At 43.1% G+C, this 15,422-nt stretch overlaps 1 protein-coding gene across 3 annotated transcripts in view; it reads right to left on the reverse strand.

The window, feature by feature from the left end:
- MAP3K20 (mitogen-activated protein kinase kinase kinase 20) overlaps nucleotides 1-15,422 on the reverse strand; it is a 196,732-nt gene that overhangs the window by 23,250 nt on the left and 158,060 nt on the right. For all 3 annotated transcript variants that reach the window (XM_032292930.1, XM_032292931.1, XM_032292929.1), the window contains exons 12-16: nucleotides 14,809-14,853; nucleotides 12,271-12,301; nucleotides 12,034-12,173; nucleotides 7,634-7,696; nucleotides 6,586-6,678 (exon numbers count right to left, since the gene is read on the reverse strand). In XM_032292930.1, the coding sequence (XP_032148821.1) occupies nucleotides 6,586-6,678; nucleotides 7,634-7,696; nucleotides 12,034-12,173; nucleotides 12,271-12,301; nucleotides 14,809-14,853 (372 nt within the window). The remainder of the gene's footprint in view (nucleotides 1-6,585; nucleotides 6,679-7,633; nucleotides 7,697-12,033; nucleotides 12,174-12,270; nucleotides 12,302-14,808; nucleotides 14,854-15,422) is intronic.

Consider the following 15,422-nt stretch of genomic DNA (forward strand, 5'->3'; position numbering starts at 1 on the left):
GAAACCGCTTTCCTTTTGTGCCAAGTCAAAGGCCTTAGATTGTAAAACACGGGGCACTTTGATTGCAAAAACAAAAACAGTGGTAATGTAGTATTAACTGACCCTCCAATGCCTTTTGATTACCAATATACTTACTTTGGGGGACAATGGTATCTTCCAAAATGAGGCAGTGTGACACAGTAGTTAGACCCTTATGCTGGATCTGCCCCTTACTAGGTGGGAGCGTCCGGAGAGGAGCTTCACCTCTCTGTGCCTCAGTTTCCTCGTGAAGAAGATGATACAGAGATCATGTTCCCTGTCATGTTGAGTTGTACAATTACACAAAAATGCCCTTTGCAAAGTGCTCACCAGAAATAGGAAGTAATAATTATCTTTAGCATGGGAAACAGGCAGAGAAAGACACAATTTCTGCCAGTTTGACTGTCATAACTTCCAGGCTATCTCCATATACAACGTCATCTAAATTATTAGTATTATTTTTTGAGACGAGTCACGCTCTGTTGCCCAGGCTGGAGTGCACTGTTGCGATCCTGGCCCACTGCAACCTCTGCCTCCTGGGTTCCAGCTGTTCTCCTGCCTCAGGCTCCCAAATAGCTGGGACTACAGGCACATGCTACTACCATGTCCAGCTAATTTTCTTTTCTTTTTTTTTTTTTTTTTGAGACAGAGTCTTGCTCTGTAGCCAGGTGCCAGGCTGGAGTGCAGTATCGATAATCTTGGCTCACTGCAAACTCCGCCTGCCGGGTTCAAGCAATTCTCCTGCCTCACCCTCCTGAGTAGCTGGGACTACAGGCGTGTGCCACCACACTCAACTAATTTTTTTTGTATTTTTAGTAGAGATGGGGTTTCACCATGTTGGCCAGGGTGGTCTCGATCTCTTGACCTCGTGATCCGCCTGCCTTGGCCTCCCAAACTGCTGGGATTACAGGCATGAGCCACAGCGCCTGGCCAATTTTTATACTTTTAGTAAAGATGGGGGTTTCACCATGTTGGCCAGGCTGGTCTCAAACTCCTGACCTGAAGTGATCCACCCACCCCGGCCTCCCAAAATGCTGGGATTACAGGTATGAGCCACCATGCCTGGCCCACAGTGTCATTTAAATTAGTAATTAACTTTTTTTTTTTTCTTTGAGATGGAGTCTAGCTCTGTCGCCTAGGAAGGGGTACAGTGGCACGATCTCAGCTCACTGCAACCTCCACCTCCCAGGTTTAAGTGATTCTTCTGCCTCAGCCTCCCGAGTAGCTGGGACTACAGGTACGCGCCGCCACCACATCCGGCTAACTTTGGTTTCATCATGTCAGCCAGGATGGTCTTGATCTCCTAACCTCGTGATCCGCCCAGCTTAGCCTCCCAAGGTGCTGGGATTACAGGCGTAAGCCACTGCACGTGGCCAATAATTAACTTTACTCTTTAGGAGCAGGTCAAGTAAATGGGTAAAACTTGTTTTTGCCTATTAATTTAAATTGCCAGTGAAGCCTTTGGTCTAATCATGATATTTCCCCTGCTAGGTCGTTTCAGAAAAAGCACATTTCATTTGTGGGAGAATTCTTGTAAGCATCATTGGGGCTGGAGCTTGGCCAGGTCCTGGCTCTTTGGAGGGATGTGGCTCTGAAGACTAAGCGCATGGCCCTGCAGTCACCCCTGACTATGACCTTCCAAGGTTCTGCAGACCAACCTCATCGTGTGCCATCATCCATCTGGCTGTAAAAGGAAGCTAAGAAAAATAACTCAATCTGAATTCTTAGGACAAAGGTGGACAGGGTTTTTCCTTTACTTATTTGTGTATAAGTTAATATTTTCATGGCTTGCTCTTCGTAGGCTTAAAGTTGTAGAAGTGATGTAATTTTAAGGGGTAGTTAGTGGGTGGCGTTCTCAAATGCAAAGTGAAAGTGTAGCTACTATTTTCATGATAAAGTCACTATTATACATTATTCTCAAGAGCTGCCATTACAACACATTTTTCATTTTACTTCTAAAAGAAAGGTAAAATCCAGCAAATGCCTCTGCTATGCAAACGCTTAGGTTTGGAGAGAACTTGCAAAGCTGCAGTTTTCTCTTGGAAAGCTTATTCTGGTCATGGAGGTGGGGTGGATTTAAAGGCTTCCCCTTTCCTGTGAAGATGGGTTGATGAGAACTCGGTTAATTGGGATTTGGAGGAAGCCTTTTTTTCTTGGGTTCTATCTTGAAGGCCCAAGGCAACAAGGTTTTCGGGTAGGGAACTGAAATTTCTTTTTTATTTTTGTTTTTTTTTGCTTACAGCACCCAGTATTCCCAGGCGGTCTCCCATCCAAGTACTAACTGGGCTCGACCCTGCTTTGCTTCCAAGGGAACTGAAATTTCAATTCAAAGCACATTAATCAGAAAATATTTCATAATGCTAAGACATAGGCTGGCATAGCTGGTATAGTTTAGAACTGGAGAGTCATTTATTCTAAGATTGTTTTATATAGGTTTACAGATGGCTTAAATGTTGTGGATCAGGTGTGAGATCTAGCACACACTTACTACAAAGACAGTAATAAAAATGTAATTTCTGGTCTGAGCTCTGTGGTTGCCTCACCCCAGGCTAATCATACACTTTCTGAATCAGCAATGACAATACTATGAGCTATGCACCTCACCCAAATGCCATGGGATAAAGGAGACAATATTTATGGAATATCTGAGCTCTTTAGAAAGTATTCTCTAAACAAAAGCTTTAAGCATTATTTTCAGGAAATTATTCAGCAATTGCTCACCAACCTCTTCAAGCCCCAATAAGATACTCATCCTTCCAAAAAAAGCTTTTCCTGATGAGCCTCATCCATTCCAGTCACTTATTTATGCTTTTAGCACCTTAGCATCATATTCGCATTGTATATTTCACTTTTGATCTACCACTCTATAATATCATCTCTCTAGTTGCCCACACTAGAAACCTCACCACTTTTTGGTCCCTCCCTCCTACTTGCTGCGTTTCCAGCTAGTGACGCAATCTAATTCCGTTTCGGTGTGTCCTGGGACCCATGGCACTGCCACAGGCTCAGCACTTTGGCAGTTTTCACCTGGCTGTCTGCACTGCCCACTCACAGATCTTTCTCATGCTAGCCTGGCCTCCTTCCAATTCATCCTTCTCTGTGCTTCTGAGATCTGTTAAGAACATAAATCTGATCCTATCTCCTCTCTTTTGTACCCTTCAAACTCATGAGCCAGTGCTGTTTTTGGTTGCTAGCCCCCTTTCTGGGCACTCCCTTTGGCATCCCCTGCTCCATGGTAAGTCTTTCTAGAGGGAGGATGCTTGAGTTGCGTTGTGAAGTCCCCTCACAATTATTCCAAGAAGAGCTCCCTGTGTTTCCCTGGCTTCATGCTTTTGAGCTTTTACGCACATGGTTTCTTCTGCCTTCAATGTCCTCTCCTTACTAGTCATTCTTAGTGGCTTTAACATTTTAGCTTAAGCAACACTTCTACCAAGAAGACTTCAAGGACCCTCCCTCACCCCTTTCCCATCTTTGTAGATCCTCATCCAGTGAACTCCCACAGAAGCATGTAAATAGTTTTGTAAAAGCTCATCATTCTGTACCACAGCCATTCACAGATTTTTGTCTATTGCTCATGATGAGCTGTAGATTCCATAAAGGCTGGGACTGTACTTCTTGATTTTGTATCAAAATCTAGCATCTACCTTAGAGCCAGGAACAAAGTAGGTCCTCGGTAAATGCCTGCTGAATGAATAGATGAAATTATTACTCTGGATGGGTGACCAAGGAAGAGCAGATGATCAAAAGTTGCAGCAACTTTAGGGCTTGTAGATAATCTAGGACTCAAGAAGTCTATGCCAAAAACAGACCATTGTATTCAGTCTCAAATATCATCCATAGCTCCTTATTTTTACTAAAAAAGAGATTTTTCAGTTTTCACATTAACAAATTATTTCTTTTTTAATTGAAAATATTTTCTTGGTTGAGATCTCTCTTCACAAGTCTTTTCCAAGGAAATTTTTTCTCTCTTACCACCTACAAGCCGTAACAAAACTTAACTCATAAATTCAACGTCATGGAATCAAGGAAACCAAAAAAGGCAAACTGAAATGTGCAATTTGTTTACCATCAGATGAACTTAGGGGTGCCAGAGCTGCAGAATCTCAGGGTTAGAAGGACGTCAGATGTTGCTGGAGACAGAAGAACTTACTTTCCTGTCCCCTTTCTGTAGCTCCTTCTAACAATGGGAATGAATAGACAGTGATCCATTCACAAAGGTAAAAGTATTCATGTATAAGAAACCCGGATCCAGAGCAGCCCTCAATCAAAGTCTGTGGCCAAAACAAGGGAGGTAAAGATTTTCATTCAGCAGGTAAGGAAATACCTGCAGTGGTGCAGACAACACATGCTCTTGCCTAGGTGTCTAGAAAGGGCACCTTTAAAAAAATTAATGTTTATGGGTCTATAGTAGGTGTATATATTTTGGGGGTACATATGATTTTTTTTTTTTTTTTTGAGACAGTGTCTCACTCTGTTGCCCAGGCTAGAGTGCAGTGGCACAATTTTGGCTCACTGCAGCCTTGACCTATCTCCTGAGCTCAAGTGATCCTTCCAAGTAACTAGGACTACAGGCATACACCACTACACCCAGAGATTTTTTTATAGAGAATGGATTTCACCATGTTGCCCAGGCTGGTCTCGAACTCGTAGGCTCAAGCAATCCACCAGATTCAGCCTCCCAAAGTGCTGGGACTACAGGTGTGATCCACTGCGGCCAGCCCATGTCATGTTTTGATACAAGCATGCAATACATAATAATCACATCTGGGTAACTAAGCCATTACCCCATTTCTTTGTGTTAGGGACATCCAATTCCACTCTTATTTTAAAATATATAATAAATTATTGACTGTAGTCATGCTGTTGTGCTACCAAATAATAGATCGTATTCATTCTGTCTATGTTTTCACCTATTAATCATCCCAGCATCCTCTTGCCCTCCCCTGCTACCCTTCCAAGCCTCTGGTAATCATCGTTCTGTCTCCATGAATTCAAGTGTTTTACTTTTTAGCTCCCTTGTCTTTCTGTGGCTGGCTTATTTCATTTAACATAATATCCTCTGGTTCCACCCATGTTTTTGCAAATGACAAGATTTAATTCTATTTTATGGCTGAACAGTATGCCATTGTGTAGATGTTACCACGTTTTTACTATGTACCACTTTACTTATCTGTTGATGGGCACTTAGGTTTGCTTCCAAATGTTGGATATTGTGCACAGTACTGTAATAAACATAGGAATACAGATATCTCTTTAATAGATTGATTTGCTTTCTTTTGGTTATGTACCTAGCAGTGGGATTGCAGGATCATTTACATTCCCACCAACAGTGTATGAAGGTTCTCCTTTCTCCACGTCCTCACCAGCATTCATTATTGCCTGTCCTTTGGGTGTAAGCCATTCTAAGTAGGGTGAGATGATATCTCATTGTGGTTTTGATTTGCATTTCCTGATAATTAGTGACATTGAGCCATTTTCCATATACCTGTTGGCCATTTGTATGTCTTCTTCTGAGAAATCCCTATGCAGATCTTTTGCCCATTTTTAAACTGGATTATTGCAAAGAGCATCTTTTGAAGCCCCAGGAAAAACTCAATCCCTCTCAACAATTTCCAATCATTTCCAGGCACTGGTTTCCAGGAATGGCCTGAAGCAAGCATGGATTTACTGAGGAAAGGCCAGAGCCAGCTGAGCCTTCCAGAGCAATCTGTAGGCTCACACAGCTTGTGAGGTGTATTTATAAGCTCCCTTGGCTTCCTCCAAGGAAAGGTACACATCATGCAGTAGTTAAGAGCTTCAGTTCTGGGAACAGAGCAACCTGCATTCAAATCTTCTACCACTTGCTAGCCATGCAACCCTTGGGCAAGTTATTTAACCTGTCAGAGCCTCAGTTTGCTCATTTGCAAAATGTAAAAAGTAGTTTTCACATCTCAGTACTATATGCCTGGTATACAGTAAATGGACAGTTAACAGAAGTTATCATTATTATCATTAGCTATTTAATAATAGATATTGTTATCATTAGCTATTAACACCTACGTAATTCTAATTCATAGGCTACCTCGGCCAAATAATTTTTTCAGACTCAAAATGACATAAACTGAAAGGTTCATTGAAGAAGTGTTGTTCAAATGCCCTGCCACCCTATTTAGAGCTGATCATTTGGGTCTCCACGTTGCCTACAGATCCATTCTCAGTTTTTATTCTCAGTATTATAAAGCTCCTTTCTCTTAAGAAAAGGGAATCGGGATGCTGTGACATGAGCGGTATATACAGCCTGGTATCCATGCCTCCCCTCCCCGCCGCCATCCACACTTCACTGTGAGCTATCCTGACGTTTGGGTGGCCTCACATGGACGTCTTCAGCTGACCGAGAAAGTAAGATTTCTAGACTGGATTACAGAGGCAGCTGGCAGCCTTTCAGCTAAATTCTATTTTATAAAGTCTATAAATTTACTCAGAATCCAGTTACCAGCTGGTAGTGGGTGTATAAAACCATGGAGTTACAGGACAGAAAAAAGTGTAATTAGATTGAGATTTGGCCAAAGGATTTAAAATGTGATTTACCTGTGGGCCAGCTCCTGGTTTCAAGTGAAAACCAAAAACCAGTTCCAGGTTCACTATTTTTTCCTCATTTTCTTCAGGTTCACCTCCTGAGTCCTAAAACGGGAAACCAAGCACCAATTATTCCAGATGTTGTTTTTACTTCTCATGTAAAGAAGATGGTATCTTAGCACTAGTTTTTTTTTTTTTCCCCCCGTTCTATTATTTAACTTTTGGTTATTTTGGATGAAGCTACAAATTAGAATTACTTAAAGCATGAGGAATGACATATTATGCCTTTTAGAACTTTGCCAAATGACTTATTTCATGCAGTTCAAATTGAATGTCACTGTCTTACATTTATCACAATGCAGCTTGCACTGTGCAATTTTACCCTAGAAATGCACTTAGTACCTTGAGATGCATTGTGAGATTTCAACTTGAGAGGTGCATAACACCTAGGGTATTTACAAGCTACTCCCAAAGAGGAATGACGCAGTGGATGGAGGATGCAGATGTGAGTGGTGGATGAAGCAGAGGAACAAAATGAGTCTTTGAGAGCTTAGAGACGAAAAATGATAGCTGTTAATAAGTAAAGTTCTGTAGGAATTGCAAGTATTTTCTGATTTTATAACAAAGTATGCCTTGTTCCTTTAGACTATATTCAAAATGTTAAGTATACTAATGTTATTCAAACAATAAACCTTCCACCCTCTATGAAAGTGATGCTTGAGAGCTCCAGGGTATGCTTTCAGTAACTTACATGTTGAAAAGTATCCAGGGCCAGGTGGGAGGCCACAGGACCTCACCTCAACGTTGGCTTAGAACTCCTAGCCGCTAAAGCAAAGTGTATTGCTCTTATCATGAAAGAATCGTTAATATTTCAACTTGTGAGGAACAAGGGTGTTCAATTTACACACATCCTTTGCTTCAAAGGGCCTTTTGTTAGACAGATACAATGAAATTTCACTTCAAACAACCATTTCCGACATTGGCAAATTTAGGTGTGGATGCAGCAGGTGCATGTGTCAATAAAGGTAGCATTAATGTATGTAAGAAAAACCTTACTTACCTTAATTAGTGGTGGAAAGTGAAACAAGTTTATGTAATCATGGGTTAATTTCTCGATGGCTGACTGTAAAAAAAAAAAAAAAAAAAAAAAAAAAAAAAAAACAAACATATGACTTTATTAATGATCCAGTAATACCAAGAGAAGGTTAAAATCATTGGGTACAAACAAAGACATTCCTTATTTACCTAGTTCATAAACTGTCTTGGGGACGTTAATATCCAACGTCTATTGAGAATAAATCTGATTGTCCAAAGTAGCATAGGTGGTTTATAATTATTTAAAGGACCAGCAACTTTTAAAAATTATTTTTTATTTTGGAGACTGGGTCTCATTCTATTGTGCAGGCTGGAGTGCAGTAATGCTATCATGACTCACTGCAGCCTTGAACACCTGAGCTCAAGAGATTCTTTCATCTTAGCCTCCCAAGTAGCTGGGACTCAGGCACACACCACCATGCCCAGCTAATTTATTTTATTTTATTTTTTGCAGAGATGGGGTCTTGCTCTGGTGCCCAGGTTGGTCTTGAAATCCTGGCCTCCTGCCTTGGCCTCCCAAAATGCTAGGATTAAAGGCATGAGTTACCACACCACGCCAAGAAAAGGAAGACATTTTGAAGATGTTGAACCTCAGACCAAGCAATAAATAAAACCATTTTTCTTTTTTTTGAGACAGAGTTTGCTCTTTCGCCAGGCTCCAGGCTGGAGTACAGTGGTGTGATCTCAGCTCACTGCAACTTCTGCCTCCCGGCTTCAAGCAATTCTCCTGCCTCAGCCTCCTGAGTAGCTGGGACTACAAGCGCACACCATCATGCCCAGCTAATTTTTGTGTTTTAGTAGAGATGGGGTTTCACTATGTTGGCCAGGATGGTCTCGATCTCTTGACCTCGTGATCCATTCACCTTGGCCTCCCAAAGTGTTGGGATTACAGGTGTGAGGCACTGCACCCGGCCAAAACCATTTTTCAAATATCAGCAGACTACAGTACTGAGAAGTGAGTGTTGCAGTGTATAGAATGCAGGTGTCACGCTGAGTAACAGCGAGAAAAGCAACATAGCACATGAGTATAACACCAGACTTTCAGGAAGACTAGAATCTCACTAAAATATTGAGTGGATTGCAAGAACATTTCTATGGATATGTATCCAACATCCCCTCTGCCAATGAAGCATAAAGACATCTTAAAGGAAAGGAAGACAATTTACATGATGATTTTTTTGGATGCTTGGCAGGCACAGTTCAGATTTTCTAAGAACTGATCATGGAGAGAGTAAAAAAGTACCAACCTGAGAAAATTAGATGCATTTTTTAAAGCAGAATAAAGGTTGTTAACAGTTGACAATGTAACGAATACTTTTTGGGTGTTCAATCCTATTTTTTATACTTGGCTCCTCCACATGAGGGCTTGCAGGCTCAGAGAAGGGAGCCATGGTCAGGTTTAAAGGGAGGGACAAACACAGTAAAAGAATGGGTGGGGGCCGGGCGCGGTGGCTCACGCCTGTAATCCCAGCACTTTGGGAGGCCGAGGCGGGTGGATCACGAGGTCAAGAGATCAAGACCATCCTGGTCAACATGGTGAAACCCCGTCTCTACTAAAACTACAAAAAAAAATTAGCTGGGCATGGTGGCACGTGCCTGTAATCCCAGCTACTCAGGAGGCTGAGGCAGGAGAATTGCTTGAACCCAGGAGGCGGAGGTTGCAGTGAGCCGAGATCGCACCATTGCACTCCAGCCTGGGTAACAAGAGCGAAACTCCGTCTCCAAAAAAAAAAAAAAAAATCCAGGTGTGATGTTGCATGCCTGTAATCCCAGCTACTCAGGAGGCTGAGGCAGGAGAATCGCTTGAACCCAGGAGGCAGAGGTTGCAGTGAGCTGAGATCACACCACTGTACTCCAGCCTGGCAATAGAGCAGGACTCAGTCAAAAAAAAAAAAAAAGAAGAAGAATGAATGGATATACTGCTCCACTGTCCAATTTGATCACCTACCATTTAAGGACTGAGACACTTTTAGAGAAAGTACACAGCAATTGTGCCTTCCTCAGTGAAAGCACAAAGAATAAAGGATGCATTCTTAGCATTAGGCTGTGTGTGAGAAACACTTCTGACGAGGGCCAGGAGGACTCCTCCAGTGTGGACATTGTCATCCCCTGTCATAGGTCCAGTCTCACAATTAGTAGACATTCACTGAATTTGTTGAACAATAAACAGTAAGTCTGGTCTTTGCTTGCCTAAATGATACTGCTCAGCATGAAAGGGGTTCTTTGGTTATCCAGAGCCACCCTTGGAAAGATGTAAATCACTTAGGGCTTCTGGTGAGGTATCCCAGCTCACCACCTCTTCCTCTGTCCTGATCCGTAAGGAATACTGGTCCCTTTTAAAGATGGCAGAGGGGAAGGGAGGTTGGAGCATCTTATTTGGCATCTGCCAAATAGGACAGGTTTCACAAAATTTCTTTTTGGACCTCTGAAACATCTCTGTACTGCAGAAAATACTTTTTCTACTGTGGCCCTCCTAAGCCAGCAAAGCTTTTATGGTGGACTTGCCCACAGTCAGAGGCTGGGATTACGTTCTTTTTCTTTTCCTTTTTTTTTTTTTTTTTTTTTTTTTTTTTTGAGGCGGAGTCTCGCTCTGTCACCAGGCTGGAGTGCAGTGGCGCAATCTTGGCTTACTGCAATCTCTGACTCCCCGGTTCAAGCTTTTCTCCTGCCTCAGCTTCCCAAGTAGCTTGGATTACAGGCATGAGCCACTATGTACAGCTGATTTTTGTATTTTTAGTAGCGACGGAGTTTCACCATGTTGGCCAGGATGGTCTTGATCCCTGAGCTTGAGATCCACCCACCTGGGCCTCCCAAAGTGCTGGGATTACAGGCGTGAGCCACCGCACCTGGCACCCCAGGATTACATTTTTTGCCAGCCTTTGAGAAATATGCTATGCATGAGTTTCCCTGCTCTTCTTCTAGGAAGAAGATAGCACGGTCCTCTTTCTGTTGTGGAGACAGTCTCTGGTGGGTGAGTGCTAAGCCATTATGCAAAGGGTGCTGAGGGTCTGAAGGAAGTTTTTTCCTGGACCTACTGTCCACAGAATTAAATGAATGGGTTCTCATTGGGGCTTACTTGGGATTTCTCTAGAAAGGTCAGCATGGATAGTTCTGAGGTAGGACTTGTTGGCATGCTGGTACAGCCTTTGCGAAGATGTGGGTTTGGACAGGAAACTGCTTTTTCTAAATTTCTTCCTTTATTCTGTTTCTCTTTCTAACCTATACGCATTCCTCCATCCACCCACACTGGGGTGGGGGTGGGGTTTTGGGGAGCAAACTTGATGTTATTCTAAGATCTCTCTTGAAGCAAGATTAATCATAATGACCACACAGATGCCAGCAATTCGTATTCAGTTTCAATAAGTTGCTAAATTGGAAAACAAACAAACAAAAAAAACAACCATGACCACAATCACCACAACGAACACAGAGGTTTGGCTTTGAAATGGCTCAAGACTTCAGTTTTGAGAGGAAATGTTAGGATTTCCTGAGTAAGTGGGGATTAAAAGGCATACATGCTGGTGTCTGTTCCGGGTCATAATGATGAAAATTACAAACACCTTTAGGTTACTGCAGTGGCTTAGGTTTCCCTCTGGCCATGCACAAGTTCTGGGGCCCTTAGGGATTCCTGATGGAGTTTTGTCCTCTCTAGAATTAAACTGAGTCACCTCCTGCGATTCTGAGTGGATGGCTGTTTTCCAGGCACCACACTGTCTTTGTGGTATTTCTTACAGCTGTCTGTTTACCATTATTACATAAGCAGTATCTGTTTTCCCCACCAGATTAGAGACTTCCTGAGGGCAGGGTGGTGATATTCAGGTATCTCCCTGTACTGAACCTACTATACCAGGTATGCCCCTTTTTGCTGTCGGATTATGAGGAATGAATAGGGGTGCCTGGGGACAGTTGTGGATTATCAGCTGCTGTAAGCATTTCAGCACAGTAATGACCAGCATAGCACCATTTCCATCTGCAGCCCCTAACAGGTGATCTGCTGCATAGTAGGTGCTCAATAAAGATTTGTTGATGAAGGCTGGGCACAGTGGCTCACACCTGTAATCCCAGCACTTTGGGAGGCTGAAGCAGGTGGATCAGTTGAGGTCAGGAGTTCGAGACCAGCCTGGCCAACATGGTGAAACCCTGTCTCTACTGAAAATACAAAAATTAGCCAGGGGTGCTGGCATGCTCCTGTAGCCTCAGCTACTCAGGAGGCTGAGGCAGAAGAATTGCTTGAACCCACCCAGGAGGCGGAGTTTGCAGTGAGCCAAGATTGCACCTTTGCACACCAGCCTGGGCAACAGAACAAGACTCTGTCTCAAAAACAAACATACATTTGCTGACGGAATATTCTCCCTTTCTGAGTACCTTTAGGTGAATGATGTGCCCCTTGGACACAATGCCCATGTCTTTCAGGTCTTCTTCCTCAAGCAGCAGCAGCCGCTTCCCTGTAATGTTGTTTTCTTTAAACAAGTTTGCATATACGCTCATCTCTGCTGAAGAGTCACCTGAAGGAAGCAATGAGAAGGCAGCAGAAAATTAGACAAAATCACATCTAGAACAAAGTTAGCTCCATGAATTGAGAAGGTAACTGATTCTACTTGCCTTTTCTGACGAGCTGCTGAACCCAAAAATACTGTGAAAGAGAGGACACATAGGGTTTTGAAGATTCACACATGGTCAGTGGCCAGTCTTCACAGTAAACATTGAGTTTTCAATAGATCAAAATAGCTTTAATTCCTGGCTCAACCACAGAGGTAAAATAGAAGACTTTCTCTTTGTAGTTTTAAAACCTCGAGCTTTCAAATGGGAGATACCCTTCTCTTCGGGGGTCTTGGGCAGTTGAAAGACCATTGGTTTTCCTCCTTCTTTGGGAGGTATTTTTAAATCCTTTCAAGAATGTTCTTACTTATAGTGATTTTTCCATTTATGTGCCAGTGGTCCCCTGGATTGCTGAGGGGCACTGGTGTACTCAGGAATTGTAAGAGTTACGGGGACAACACAGCAGTGGACAGGGCAGGGGATGGAAGCAATCTTCAGTTCTAGGCCAGGTCATGAAGTAGCCACGTGGCCCAGGCCAAGTCAAAGTGCGGAGCTTCCTATGTAGAAAGAGGAGACTAGACCCAGTGGCCCTTGGCCCCTGTATATCACATGGCCTGGGTTTACTGATGGCCTCTCACAGTACCTTGGTGAGGGGAGAAGAATGGGAGGCCAGACTCAGTCCCTCTGATTCTTTGGGGAGCCCTCAACTCTGGAATTTTATTTAACTGGCCTGGAAACCACTGAACCTCAGAGCAAAGACTAAAAATAGCTGGTAGAACTCAGTGCTTTCTCAAAAATTTCTTTTCAAATGAGAGTGGCAACTTTGCAGCTAGGGATAGAGATTATATCCAGGCTTATGAATAAAGGAGACCCTGAGTCCTCTCTCCTTGTTAAGCAAGGCTGGCCAGAAAGTGAGAATCACTGGGGCTCAGTGAATGGGAAGAAATAGTGGCAACTGGTGCCAAGTTTCCTTACCCTATGGAAGCCAAAGAGGTTAGCTAATGGTGAAAGCAGGTGCACTTCAAAAGAATACAGAGGGCAGAGAGGGAAATGCCTGGGCCCAAAACCAGCTTAAGCTAGGTAAACAGACCTTTTGAGGAGTTGCCAGTAGCTAGTCTGCACTTTGTGGCACCTGGTCTGTTCCCTGGGCTAGAGCCCAAACCCACAAAGGCTGGCATTACACTTTTTTTTTTTTTTTTCATTTTCATTCAGCAATACCCTGAACTTGTTAAATAGACCTGGAAAGGCATAAGTTTCTGAGTGTTCTATAACTTAAAAAAAAATTTTTTTTTTTTTTTTTTTTAAATTTGCGATGGAGTCTCGCTCTGTCCCCCAGGCTGAAGTGCAGTGGTATGATCTTGGTTCACTGCAACCTCTGCCTTCCGTGTTCAAGTGATTCTCTTGCCTCAGCCTCCCAAGTAGCTGGGATTACAGGCATGCACCACCACGCCCTGTTCACTTTTGTATTTTTAGTAGAGATGGGGTTTTGTCATGTTTGCCAGGCTGGTCTTGAACTCCTGACCTCAAGTGATCCTCATGCTTCGGCCTTCCAAAGTGCCGGGATTACAGGCCACTGCGCCCAGCCTAGTGCTTGAGTTTTCTCATCAGGAATTTTCATACCTGTTTTGTTACTAACAAGACAGATAATGGTGATGTAACAGACTAAGTTGGATTGTTTCTCAGGGTTTCTACCCATGTAGAGTGTGGGACTTCTGTGGACTTCAGTCTGAGTGCAGCCTCTCAGAAACTTAGAGCTTCTCTGGCTAAAGCTACAGAGTATGTCTGAGCATGCTTGTGTCTGTTCCTGCTTGGGGCGCCAGAGTAAGGCTGGCAAATATGATGCCTTGCTCTCAAACAGCCCTGAGGTGGGAGGAAAGCCAGTTCTGTGGTATCCCTGCCCAGCGCTGCTTTGACCAGATCCTCCTCCACCATGGCTCAAGGCCATCCCTGGCTTTTAAAAAGCTGTAACATCATTTTTTTTTTTTTTTCAAGTATGTTCATTTGTTTTCCAGAGCCACCACTTTAATTTCTTCATTGGTATTTGTTACTGTAGTCTGCAGTATTTTCAGAGCAAATAGGGAGGTAAGAACCCTCTTAGAAGATTTGCAGAGATACTTGCTTTACTCTTGAGGCCTTATTTTCAATCATTATTGAGTTAAAAACAGAAAAAAGACCAAGCACAGTGGCTCATGCCTGTAATCCCAGCACTTTGGGAGGCTGAGGCTGGTAGATCACTTGAGGTTACGAGTTCGAGACCAGCCTGGCCAACATAGTGAAACCCTTTCTCTACTAAAAATACAAAACTTAGCCAGGCGTGCTGGTGAGCACCTATAGTCTCAGCCACTCAGGAGGCTGAGGCAGAAGAATAGCCTGAACCTCAGGAGATGGAGGTTGCAGTGAGCCGAGATCACACCACTGCACTTCAGCCTGGACAACAGAGCAAGACTGTCTCCAAAAAAAAAAAAAAAAAAAAGAGAAAGAATTTGTCAACTTCTGCTGGTTAGACTTTCCTAAAGCCCCATCTCTTCCCCCTAAACACTTAGGGACAAATTTATGAAATACCTGCCCAGGTCAAATAAGGCATGAATGCAAAGAGCTTACCACATCGTCTTCCGTCCATGCACCAATCTCAAAGGAAGGCAGCAGCTGCGTGGGAAATATGCATGAAATGAAAAAAAAAAAAGTAATATTATCATTGTCTTTTTGGTTCATCCTCTTGTCTCACTCTTAGCTCTCAGCTGCTGTTCTGGCTTGGGTCCTCCTGCAGGTTGGGTTGAATGGAAACAGTTTCCTGAGGCAGTTCTCAGTGCTGCAGTAATATACACCAGTGTCTCAGTAATAATTCATTGTACTTGGGGAATGGTTTCGTATTCCTCTGTTGGTACATGGCATCCCAAGAGTGGGTTTTACATCCCACAATAAGGCCTTGGCAGTCAAGGAATTTCTGACATTTTCTCAGAGACCAGAGCCTTCCTCAGAGTTCTCAGCCAACATGAAGACGGTTGGGTTATTAATGAAAATTCCAAAGCAACCACTTGGTATCCAGATGATGTATTATGCCTATGCTCACAGGGGAATTTCTAAGTGTTTAAAGATCTCATTTGCATAACATTTTAAAAACCAAGTGTTAGCACCCACAGATGAAAAAGGATATGGGAAAGTGGTATTGTCCTAAGAAATCCAGGCTGCAGAGTTGCTCTAACTAAAACAGATTA

The sequence above is a fragment of the Sapajus apella genome, unplaced genomic scaffold, assembly GCF_009761245.1.
Source record: "Sapajus apella isolate SASKATOON/1434 unplaced genomic scaffold, GSC_monkey_1.0 scaffold28, whole genome shotgun sequence".
Classification (NCBI taxonomy): Eukaryota; Metazoa; Chordata; class Mammalia; order Primates; family Cebidae; genus Sapajus; species Sapajus apella.